This window comes from Sinocyclocheilus anshuiensis, unplaced genomic scaffold (genome assembly GCF_001515605.1).
Source record: "Sinocyclocheilus anshuiensis isolate Anshui unplaced genomic scaffold, SAMN03320099.WGS_v1.1 scaffold1372, whole genome shotgun sequence".
Classification (NCBI taxonomy): Eukaryota; Metazoa; Chordata; class Actinopteri; order Cypriniformes; family Cyprinidae; genus Sinocyclocheilus; species Sinocyclocheilus anshuiensis.
Genome location: NW_015546103.1, coordinates 329,229 through 341,832, shown reverse-complemented (window position 1 = coordinate 341,832; position 12,604 = coordinate 329,229). Strand labels below are relative to the sequence as shown.

Sequence of the window (12,604 nt, the reverse complement as noted above, 5' to 3'; positions counted from 1 at the left end):
TAATGGAAAACTCCCTTTCTTATTAAGGCAACACAAGGACTGTTGTGTTCTAGAAGTGCAGTGTTGTTGTTTTTTTGTTGTTGTTCTTTTTCTTTAGACAGCCTGATTATGTTTATAATACATCAAAACAACCAATGCAAATGTCATTTAGAAATCATTTAATATGCATACCAAGTACGTTAATCTTGACGGTTTATATATGCTCATGACCTATTAAGTGGTGTGTGTTCATGGTCTCTATGTGTTGGCTGACAGCTTTATGGGCCCCATATGGAAGAAATGGCCCCTGAAAGCTAATGGACCCTGAGACCCTTATGCTGCCTGCCAGCTACACTCAGGAGCTGTACAAATGAGGTCTGCTGATCATCTGTTGAGTCCAACTAGTTTTAAGTTCACTGAACTAATTTATAACTTGACTTAATTCTTCAATCATTTAAATGAAAACAGTTGTGATGTTCAGATCGTTTATTTACATGCAGCGCCCACACTGTCCTAACATGGTGTAACAGTGCCCTCTTGCTGATGAAAATTACTTTATGACCGCATACACAAAATACAGACATTCTGGAAGTGTTTTATCACATAACTAAACACATACACCACACATTTGATAATTTATCAAGTAATGGAAAACTCCCTTTCCTATTAAGGCAACACAAGGACTGTTGTGTTCTAGAAGTGCAGTGTTGTTGTTTTTTTGTTGTTCTTTTTCAGTTATCAACACGTAAATGTTACTTATATTTTATTACAAGATATAAAACATGTCTTTTAAATTTTTTTTTTAAAATAATTTTTAGCTACTTTTATGTGGATTTTTTTAAACAAACAGTAAAACAATCCTGAATTATGAAACAATTTGTGAATTAGTAAAATGGGCAAATGTACAAAAATATTAAAACATTGTTTAGGCTATCTAGCCTATATGTTTTTTTTTTTTTACAAAATACTGAACTTTTTATATTTGTTTAATATGTTGTGTATGTTTATTTTCCATAATTTTAGTGTGTTTTGCTTTTGCTTTTCACTTAAAAAAAAACATTTGACATTTTTGTATTTTAAAATTGGTAAAAATTACATTACTAATTTTAAATGTTAAAAATGTAATAAAAAAAAAGAATTAATTAGTGTTACATCATCTAAGAATACATTTATTAACTTTTATAAAGAGTTAAAAAAAACACCCAGAATCCACAGAAAGCCACAATATTATAACAACAGTTACGTTTACACTGAATTACATACAAATTTAAACACAAATATCCAAAGAACTGACTACTAAAGCAGTAGATAAATACATGGTAATAATGACACAGGAGCAGATATGTTAGTGGTGAATCAGAGAGAGTTTCTGAGGATGAGCTGCACGCTGAGGCTCGAGGGCTCCTCCACCGGCTGCTGTGAAAGGTTGTTGGTTTGTGGGACGCTGTCTACAGTACAGCCCTTCACAGGACACACAGAGAAACGAGACAACAGTGTCACAAGAATAGACTTCATCATCACCATAGCAATGTGCTTCCCCACACACGACCGCGGGCCTGATCCGAACGGCTGAAAGAAACGACTCGGCACCTTGAGAGAGAGAGGCAGAGAAAGGTATTACATTGTTGGTGCTGCCATGGACCCAAAACATACTATTTTGATTGATTAAATATTGACTTTATTGCCATTTTTTAAGAAAATAATGAAAAATGAATGGTTTCTGCATTCAAATAAAATAAAATAACTATTATAAAGGATTGTGAAAATTCTTTCAATTTCAAATTATACTATTAAAATTAGTATTAACAATAGTCACAATACTGGGTTAGTTAAATAGTAACAATAACTGTTATAACAATGTTATTTTGGTAAACATAAATAATTTGGTAAAATAAAATACAAATAAAATTCTATAATAACCACAGTGCTTTTTTGTAAGGTTGTAAGGGAGATAAACGATAAACAATTTGGTAGATATTATATAATTACTGTATATAATGAGATTAATGAAACAATGCAATTATAAGTTTAAAAGTCACTGTTCATTGATTGCTGGACTATATATTTTTAAGTTTTTTATTTTAAAACAGATCAAATATAAGATCAAAGGTAAATAGCGTAGGATTTAAATACAAGTGTTAAAATCATACAAAATAAAACATTCAAATTATTTTTACAAATAATGCAATTAACACGGGATCTTCCTCCAACAGTTTCAGAATCTTTTTTTTATATATATATATATAGAGAATCATAAAAAATATATAACATGTATTTTAAAATTCTCTAACAAAAAAAAAAACTTTCTTATTCATTTAATAATAATGAATTTAAATATTTATTTGAGTGATGGCTAATAGTAAATGTTTATAATGGCACTGAAGTCAGGAATATAAGACAAGAAACAAATTTTATAATGAAGACTCACATTTTTCTTGAAGTTGTCCAGACTGAACTGATTCGGTTTGGGGAAGAATTCGGATCTGTGCATCCGACCCACGTTCAGTATGATGTTTGTTCCTTTCTTCACTTTGTAGCCCTCGATGACATCATCATCCAGCGCCCGGCGCATGGTGAAGTCCACGACCGGATGGAACCGAAGCGACTCGTTGATAAAACTCTCCAGAATGTGTAACCTGGACAGATGTGAGTGCCGCAGGCTCCTACCCGCTACAAAACACAATCACAACATGATGTTCAAATAACCAGAGAAACATCTGGATCAAACATACACTGACTACACTGTCAAAACGGAATAATTCTGAGTCTTTCAGTAAATGGAAAAGAGTTATGAAAAGATTCTTCAACAGTTTTCTTTTTGTGTACTACAGAAGATACAGGTTGAAAATGACAGAGAGTAAGGATGAGGAAATAATTCCTTTAAAGTACGATGACTGAATCTCGTGTGTCTGCGCATACCTAAGACAGTGTCCATTTCCTGCAGGATCTTTAACTCCACGTCTGGATTTTGTTTGAGCAACAGCAACATGAAGAACAGACTGATGGAGAGAGTGTCTGGAGCCGCGATCAACATCTCCAACACACACTGCCTGACGTTCTCAGCACTCAACTCCCCGTGGCTCTAAACACACACCCACACACACACACACACACACACACATTCCACCTCCTCAAATCCATCTGTCTCTGATTTGCCTCCATCTACACCTGGCTCAAATATTTACACACACACACACACACACACACACACACACACACACACACACACACACACACACACACACACACACACACACACACACACACACACACACACACACACACACACACACACACACACACACACACACACACGTCAGCCATTTTTATACATGTTTCAAAAGTGTGTGTGACGTTCTGGCATGTCACATTCACCTGAGCAAATATCAGCTCTGCTGTGAAGTCGAGATGGTCGAGTTTTTCTGCATGTGTCAGCTGAACTCTCTTCTCCTCGATCAGAGCTGCAATGGCATCCTGCAACGTCTGACTGAAACACACACACACACACACACACACACACACACACACACACACACACACACACACACAGACAGAGCATAAAAAACACACTTTTCAAAGCCTTTAAAAATGTTCACAAACGAAAACCAATTCAGTCCTAAAAGAAGGTTTTAAAGCTCTCTGGGTTCTGCATTTGTGATAAAGTGTTTCTTACAAATGTCATCACTTTCATATACTATGGTATGTGCATGCATTTACAGTACTGTACATACATCTCCAAAACACTACCTCATGAACTCACGCGTCTCTCTTGTGCTTCCTGTGAAGCCAGTCCAGTCTGAAGTAAACATCAGGTTTGATTAATACTGTCTGCCAGGTGTCAAAATATTTATGAATCTTCTGAAGCAGATCATGCTCTGCAACACAGCAACAAGAAACCAGCAATTACATATAACATATAATGAGTTTTCAATGTATAGCAGATACTAAAATTGCAGAATTAACCATGAGATCACAAACAATAGAGAGAACATCTGCCATGCCCTTAAAGAGATGGCTCACCCTAAAGCAAATGGACTATTTTAACGATGTCCTTACTATGAGATCACAAACAATAGAGAGAACATCTGCCATGCCCTTAAAGATATGGCTCACCCTAAAGCAAATGGACTATTTTAACGATGTCCTTACTACTTTTCTGGACCTTGAACATGGTATTTGCATTGCTGTCTATGCAGGGTCAGAAAGCTCTCGGATTTTATCAAAAATATCTTAATTTGTGTTCCAAAAATGAACGAAGGTCTTACGGTTTTGGAATGACATGAGGGTGAGTAATTAATGACAGAATTTTCATTTTTGGGTGAACTATCCCTTTAAGCACATTATTAAAAATTGCATAATGCCACTATACATAGCATACAAAAATATACTACTGTTCAATTGTTTAGAATTGGTAAGATTTATTAGATAACATTTATTAGATAATTTGCTTTAGATAGCAAAACAGATTATTAAATGTGATTTTAAGTGTCTGTATGCTCTTTTAAGATGATGTACTGTATGTTTCTTAGGACTGACCTTTGAGAGGGACTCCTAGAAACAGTCTGTTGGAAATGTCCACTACAATGCACCGCAGTAAGTTAAGGATGTCCACCTGTCCCTGAGCATCTGTCAGGTGAGACAGATCATCCAGGTGTGTGTTTGTGGAAGTGGTGCAAACCTCCAAAGTTCTCTGAAGCCCTGGACCTGTTAGAGCTCACACACACACACACACACACACACACACACACACACACACACACATACACACACACACACAAATATGCTTAGTACCTCTTACGGCTACATTTTGCTATTTAAAAAAAACGGATAAAATCCCCTGAAATAAAATGATGTAAATCAATTAAAATGCTATTTGTGACACTGAGATATCAAAAGTGGTCATGCAATTTATATCAGCCTCTTCATGGTTAATATATTGTAACTTGCGTATTATTGAAAGCATGCCCACCTTTTGCATAAAAGGTGCGGACTTTCTTCCAGAGTTCCACATTTGAGTTGAATATGATGCCTTGTTCATGCATCCCAATACACTGCAGACCCAGTTTGCTCCCAAAGCGTGAGGTGTACAGAGATCTCCTCAACACATGATACACAGCAGATGACCTGTGACACACACAGCGTTAGAATGAGAAATTCATGCCACATTTGAGTTAATTTATTGTGTAAAATAAAATAATAACAACATAATAATAATGAAATACAAACCCACATAAGTGTAACTGAAGAGTACACTTTCATGACTGTTTCTTAACACACATAAGTACACACACACACACACACACACACACACAAGTGCACTTTGTCAAATTAAAAGTTTTACTTTAAAGTGCATTTTTAAATCATTGTTTTAATAATCTTTTATAGTGCTTTAAAGAAGTACTCTTATTTTGATGTGTTGATGTGTACTTCATAACGTGATAAATACCAGGTACACGTACACACACACACACACACACACACACACACACACTCACATATTTCACATATTATAGTACATTTTAAATCATTATATTGACTACCATATTAAAGAATATGCAAAGAACGTGATTGCAGTTTTAACTGTAGTGTGTTATTTGTAATAATAACAATTAAAGTTAATATATTTAACATGTACAGAATTTCACCATTACAAATATGTAATAATAAATATATTTAATGACATTCAAGTTCCACTAGAACTGACATTGAAATTTACTTTAGTTTACCATATATGCTTGGCAGTGTATTTGACAGTACATTTTGATTGTTTCAAATAGACAACAGAATTATGAAATTACTTACAAATATGTACTCTTAACTGCATTTAATATAAATTTAAACTAGAATACATTTTCATTATTTGTAAATAACATGCAGTGTATACCCGTAAACATTACATTCAGTTTGCACTAAGTACATTCTTTTAAAGTATATTATTTCTGTAATAATACTCTTTTAAAATTATGCTAAAGTCCTTTTCACAAGGAATGGTGTGTGTGTGTGTGTGTGTGTGTGTGTGTGTGTGTGTGTGTGTGTGTGTGTGTGTGTGTGTGTGTGTGTGTGTGTGTGTGTGTGTGTGTGTGTGTGTGTGTGTGTGTGTGTGTGTGTGTGTGTGTGTGAGAGAGAGAGAACTTACCTGCTGAAGATGAGAGTTTCCTCACCGTTGATCCAGACCCGCACAATGTCTCCATATTTGCTGTTGTAGTAGTTGCTGGCAGTGCCAATCCCAGACCAAATAAACCGACAGTAAGAGAGAAGAGGACCCAGACCCAGGAAGAAACAAGGACCTGAATAAAACACATTGCAGCAAACAAGTACTTGACACAATGAGAATGTGACATGCAATAATGAATCTGAATCTATTTTAAACAACATTTACATAATTATTATACATGGAGTTTTTAGGACATTAACAATGAATGTATCACGTGTGGGGCTCTTACTTTTACTGTGAACATTTAATTATCCAATTAGAATTTAAACCCTTTGTTTTCTAAATATGTTGACTACACAGTACTATCTACCAAAAATGTAGATAGCATAGTCACTAACAAAGGATAAAAAGGCAAAACACTGCATGATAGGAACTGAAAATATTATTTCCCACAACCATTGGTTCAAAAAGAGTATTTGTAATGGATTTGATAAAGAAAATGCTGTGTTAAATAATAAAGGACAACATCTCAAATAAACCCTACCGACCTGGCACATGGTCTTTCTTTGTCCGATGTTGTCTGATGGCCAGCAACAGGCAGAGTAACAGCAGCAGTAGTGTGGCCATGGCTCCGCACACATTGTCTTGGGCACCGTCAGTGCTGTTATGGGCCCCTTGCATCAGAATGTCCAGAGCAGCTTCACCGAGATGCACCAGCTTCATTCCACAAGGCTGGAGAAGTTCACCTGCCATAAGAACGGATTGAGAATTACAGCTTCTTCAAGTCTGAAGCAGCAGTACTTTAGACACACACTTTTATATGTGAGTGATTCCATGGGATTGGATCAGGATAAATCAAAAGTCAAAATAAAAACTCAGTGTAACCTTGTGTGCTCCTCGTGTCCTTCAGCATCAGTTTCCAAAACATTGTCATGCCATGCGAACCTTCAGCTGTGCCAAACTCATCCCTGCATCATCTTTTCATTAAGACATCAAAGACTTTAGGAGATATGAGACATCTGCGGCATGACCTTCTACAGCCCCTCCTGCTCAACAAAGTTCATCAGACTTAGGCATACTAGAGGTTATTGACTAAACCCCTAACCAGTGCAGCTTGTTGAGAAGTATTATTACTGTTACTTTTCTTAGCGAACAAACTAACAATTTTCCAAAACAAGTGGATAATAAAACAAACAAATATATCATCGTTAATGTTAAATTCTTAAATTTAGAGTAATACGTTAGAATATTAAGACACTATAGGGCAGTAAAATGAACTACAGACATGGGACAGAATCTGTATCTTAAGTGGCATTTGGAAATATTTACACAGGCTATATAATGCAGCTCAGAGGTGGCATAAATGCATTTACACTGCAATTAAAATAGCATAAATGAAAAGAGCATAAATATGAAATATATTTGAATATAGAAATAGGAAATGTTGGAAAATTAAGCAATACTTTAAATATGAAATTAAAACTGCCTGTAGGTAATGACAAGTCACTGTGAGCCCACTGAATCATTCATTCAAATGATTTGTTCAAAATGGCTGATTCTTTCTGAACAAATCAAGTGACTTTATAAATAAAGGTCTCTATAAAAAATGAATCACTGACTCACCTAATTCATTCAAAAAATGCTGAATCATACAGGAATGCCACTGTGTCAAACGGAGATGCAAAGGTTCTGCTATATTTTGTTTGTAACTCTTTATGTTGGCAAAATACTGTAGAAAAAAAAAACACAAAATTCAGTCAATATATCTAAAATGTATGCCACTAAATATGAACTTAAACATAGCCTATTTATTTGTCTATTCATTCTCTTAATTCTTCATTTGTTTATTATATATCTCTGGATAAAATGCAGATATGGTATTTCAAAACCAGACAGTCTGACCTAGAACCGTATGGATGACCACCCTACCCAGAAGCTGTGTCAAATCCATTATTGATTATTATTAAATTTATTTATTTAATTATCAATTTTCTTCATCTGTTTCTTATTCAGTCTTAAAACATCAATATTAAATATTTTATGGTTTTCACCATTCAATTTAAAACAAAAACAAATTGTTACAGTGAACACAAAAGTCATTTTGTGTCTTCAGTTTGCCCTCTTTGTGTGTGTCTATCAGATTCAGAGACATTGTGAATTCACTGAACGCCCACTTTCATCGCTAAAGAATTTATGGAAATAAGCTGACATCTTTGAGTGCGGTCAGAGCAGATGCATGCAGCATTCTGGCATTTTCTGTGTAAAGGGAGGATCCTTAATAGTTAATGTGCCAATAGGTGAATGTGTGTGATACCTTCATTTCACACATTCATTCTCTGACATTGAACATCTCATTACAAATACATACTGATGTAACCTTGACACATCTGCTGTATTAACTCTATTTTCCCCATCTCACTTTGATTCTTAGTTATGATGTAGAATAATTAAATGCAGGTCAATATTTTTTGGCAGCAGCTTAATGGTTAAACCCCTGAGGACTTAACTAGATAGATGTAACTGGATTAAGGCCCAAAGGGGGTTATTTGAACCACTGCAACGATTAACTTCAGGTTGCTCCAGGGGGACTAAAGCTGTAATGTTACTGTAAGTTACAGTACCATAAATACGAAACCATTACCAATTAACCTACATAACTGTAAGGAGAAAAAAAAGTGAGTGGCCTTCACCCATGCAAAACAGGCATTGACGTGTGGCTGCTAAGGTGATTTTAGCATGTATAGTATTTTTAAGTGCTTGCTAGAGTGTTCTGAGTAAACAAATTCTGAGTTAAATATACTCATTCTCATGTTTCTGTGATATGTGATTTGTGATCTGCTATTTTTTCCACCTAAAAGAAATATTAACAACATATTTCTGCTCATTTAATTAATCATTTATGACTGATATTTATTAATTTCATTGACTTGTGTGGTATATTGAGTTATGTGACTACATGGAGGTGTAAAGGGGAATTTTCTTGGATGTCAATATTTCAGGGTGGTCTTAATAAAGACTTTGAGCTTCTCATAAAGGAGTCGACCTTTTGAACATGCAGCAACATCACACACTACGTATTTGGGGCTGGAATGTCTTTCTCGGAAAGAAACAAGTAATCTTTAATTCATTGGAGAACAAAGTGTCCCTCTGCACATTGAAAGACACGTCACTTAAATATGTCGTCACTTCAATACGGCCTTTGTGGTCCTTGAGTTTCGCAATTCGTCAAATAAGTTGTTTGTCCCCTGTAGCAAAACTGTGGGCAGGAAGCCACATGGCAGAGAATTGTGAGTACTGTCAACCATAAATTTATAGGTCATTTACATTAATGTTTCTTGCTGGTGCTTTCTTACAAAGACATCTAGGAAAGTGCTTATATTGAGTTTTACTGCATTTTGTGATGAATATGAATTACAAAACTCAATAAGTACAGTTTCATTTTTCACGATTATGCCATGTTTATTGTCCATCCACTGAATTACTTCGGCAGTCCATCACCAACACCTCCATCCTGGGGAAAGTGTGCGTTGATCTCAGTGATGGTTGTGTGTTCAGCTCAGTGAAAGCCGTGTTAGCCGTGCGGCTGTTGAGAGTGGACGTTTGTTTCGGGTTTCTCATGAGGAGTGCCAAATCACAGATAATAACAGCAATGTTTGAGACAACGCACAGGGAGAGAAGCCAAACCACTTCCTTTTACTGAACACAGTCCAATATCCACTCAAATGACCTCTCTGAGGTCTGAGGGCCTGTTTTATAAAAATCTTGCATATATAGCCAGTATCTTTTTTTCACTACTTAATAATTAATGTCACCTGTTTGGATTTTCTTATGTAGGTTCTTGTTTTTCATATAACATGTGATTTATTTTAATGCCTACTAGTGTAGGCCATTCTATTGCAGGTAAATTTTGGTGTTCCACAAGGTTCCGTTTTAGGCCCTTTGTAATTAATTTTGTGCATACTCTCTTTAGGTGATATTACTAGGAAACTTGGCATTAGCTTTTATTATTATACAGATGACATACAGCTTTATATCTTCTTTTCAACATGGTGGATTGCATACTTCCTTCTAATTAATTCCAATTAAATGGGAATACAAATCTTTTTTTTACTTCATCTTTCAAAAAGTTGGACAGACTACAATCTGTCTTGATGGTACCACTGTTGACATCAGTAGAACATTTCAGGACAATGGAACCATCTAGATTTGCATGTCATTAGAACCCCCATTAAATTTGCACATTTCTTATATCTCTAACACAACTTTATTACTCTAAAGGAGCATCCTCTTTATTCATGATGCTGAAAAGTTAGTTCACATTTAATGACCTGATAACTGAAATGCACTATTGGCTGTTTGTCTAGTTGCCTCCATATATATTCTGCAGGTAGATTTAGCAGGAGTATAAGCAGCTCAAAGTGTAACTAAGTTCTGTCAGCCAAATTGAATCATTTACTGGTTATGCGTTAAGTTCGATATCAGTTATATCAGCTCTTCATTGTCTGTTAGGGGAGTCGGTGAACTTGACTGACCTCATAAATTTGAGCTTTAAATCAGTTTAAAAATAAAGTCAATTAGTTTTTCAAGCCAGACTTCTCTACTAGTCTGGTGACTATACAGTAGCTGTACTAACTAGTAAAGGGAACATTACTTTTAACAAGCCTGTTACAGTATTCTATTTCTCCCAATAAAATTTGATTGATTATATTACACTGTTTCATTTTATATAAAGTAAAATGTGTTATTTTGTCAGTTTAAGTATTCTGATGCATCATTTAATTTACTTTGAACAAAAGCTGATTGGTTTTAACAGGTTCTAATTATGTAACACATGAGTTACCTCCAATGCTGATACTAATTACCTCAAATATAGTAAAACCTCTTTAAAGGGTTTGAGCTAATTTAATGAACAGTTGACAATCAAAGAATTATTATCATATCCTAATCATTAAAACTATTAATTGACCATTTAGATTGTTTTAAATGAAATATAACACTCTTGGTAAAGAACCTGGCTAACCTCAAAAAAAAAAAAAAAAAAGAGCTAAAAACAGATTTAAAGTTGATTCCAATTAATCTTACAAGCCAGAATTCTGGCAACTAGCACCTTGTTTGCCAGTGAAGTTGTACCCAACTAACTACTTAAAGAAATTACAGAAAAAAACCTGACTGAACTGATATGACCTTCACACTCCTCTCAGCATAAGCACATACTCAGTCAGTACACACTCTATTCAGCTCTGATACCTTGTTCCTTGCTTGCGTGATCACACAAACCCAACCAAGGAGCTTGTAGCTCAGCTTGTATGTTTTATTTGACAATGACCTACAGCTGCAGGGCAGAGGACCACGAAACACAACAGACTTCACATCTTCATACAGCAGTGCACCAGCATTTATCAGAGGAAATTCATCGTTTTTAATGCACAAACAATCTGGCTGTGCACCAGCAAAACTATATTATTATTATCTTCTTTAATTATTAATTCTTCTTTAATTACCAATACTGGCAGTGCATGCCATTTCCAATTATAGCGAGTGCAGATGTATTCCACATTCATTATATAAGCATAGAAATCGAAGACCGTCTGAATGAGAGCGAGGTGCTGCTAACTGATATCAGATCAAAACCCGAATTAAAACTACAGAAGTGGGTCATGTTGTGTGATATGGGCACTATAAGAATCACATATCAGGCCTTAACTCCACAACCAGCCTACATTCCCTTAAGGGTCTTGGCTCCTTAAGCTGCTGACATTTACTCACTCTGACATATGGCTATATGTTCAGATTTTGTCTATTAAAATGTTTAGTACACATTCTGGTGTTAAAAGTTGCACTACCGTTGCCAAAACAGCTTTGAATTGTCTAATAAAAAATACATAAGACTACATATTTGCAGATGTTTGGAGACAGTCTTAGTAGAACTGTTTTAAGAAAGTGTTTACTGAAATCTTGCAGTGGCTCTTAGCGTGTCTAGTTTTCTTCCACATCATTGGCTGTTGGTGTCGATGTGGATTATGCTGGTCAACCCACGGTCATGCTGAAGAATGGACTCTACTGCATATAAATCAGGTGACTGCACAAGTGGGGGGGGGTTCTTCTCCAGCGCATTAGGACGGCACAAAGCCGAGCAGCCCTCAGTCACAGCACACAGACTCGACTCGAAACAAGGACTTCAATTGTTTTCTCGCATCCAGAGACTGTCCTTTTTTAAAGGGGAATATTGTAGACTTTTATTGTTCAGCTTACGTTTTGAACGTGTTGAATTGTTATTTGTGCGTTGCAGTTTTTGAACACTTTTTTGTATTTCTGAATTGAAGTCAGAATGCTGGATCCATTGGCTGAGTTGAGAAGAACCGGAGGCTTCAGGCAGTGTGGTGGCCGGTTGTCCTGGCAGGTGCGTTGGATCTTGTACAGTGTGTGCGTACTGATGGTAATAAACTGTGCCGGCCTGGTTCTGCTCCTGGT

The 12,604-nt window shown here is 35.7% G+C and overlaps 2 protein-coding genes across 2 annotated transcripts in view; one reads left to right on the top strand and one right to left on the bottom strand.

Annotated features, from left to right (window-relative positions):
* Window positions 1-1,186: 1,186 nt before the first annotated feature.
* On the bottom strand, window positions 1,187-7,126 carry cyp19a1a (cytochrome P450, family 19, subfamily A, polypeptide 1a). The gene is made up of 10 exons (XM_016502301.1): window positions 7,019-7,126; window positions 6,682-6,879; window positions 6,116-6,266; window positions 4,949-5,103; window positions 4,516-4,692; window positions 3,740-3,854; window positions 3,355-3,466; window positions 2,899-3,061; window positions 2,408-2,649; window positions 1,187-1,569 (listed from the first exon to the last, which is right to left on the bottom strand). The coding sequence occupies exons 1-10, from the start codon at window positions 7,065-7,067 to the stop codon at window positions 1,336-1,338; spliced, it is 1,596 nt and encodes a 531-aa protein (XP_016357787.1). The 5' UTR covers window positions 7,068-7,126; the 3' UTR covers window positions 1,187-1,335.
* Window positions 7,127-12,138: 5,012 nt separating this feature from the next.
* Window positions 12,139-12,604, top strand: part of LOC107700585 (gliomedin-like) — a 9,727-nt gene continuing 9,261 nt past the window's right edge. Inside the window, exon 1 of the mRNA XM_016502302.1 lies at window positions 12,139-12,602. Coding sequence (XP_016357788.1) covers window positions 12,462-12,602 — 141 coding nt within the window. The 5' untranslated portion in view covers window positions 12,139-12,461. The remainder of the gene's footprint in view (window positions 12,603-12,604) is intronic.

What these genes read in the sequence shown, in the direction of transcription:
- cyp19a1a (XM_016502301.1), bottom strand. Translation starts at nt 7,067, where the DNA reads ATGACAATGTTTTGGAAACTGATGCTGAAGGACACGAGGAGCACACAA. An exon ending in TCTAGGAGTCCCTCTCAAAG is followed by an intron (nt 3,855 to 4,515) that starts GTCAGTCCTAAG and finishes GCTGTGTTGCAG; the next exon opens with AGCATGATCTGCTTCAGAAG. An exon ending in CAGAGCTGATATTTGCTCAG is followed by an intron (nt 3,062 to 3,354) that starts GTGAATGTGACA and finishes GTGTGTGTTTAG; the next exon opens with AGCCACGGGGAGTTGAGTGC.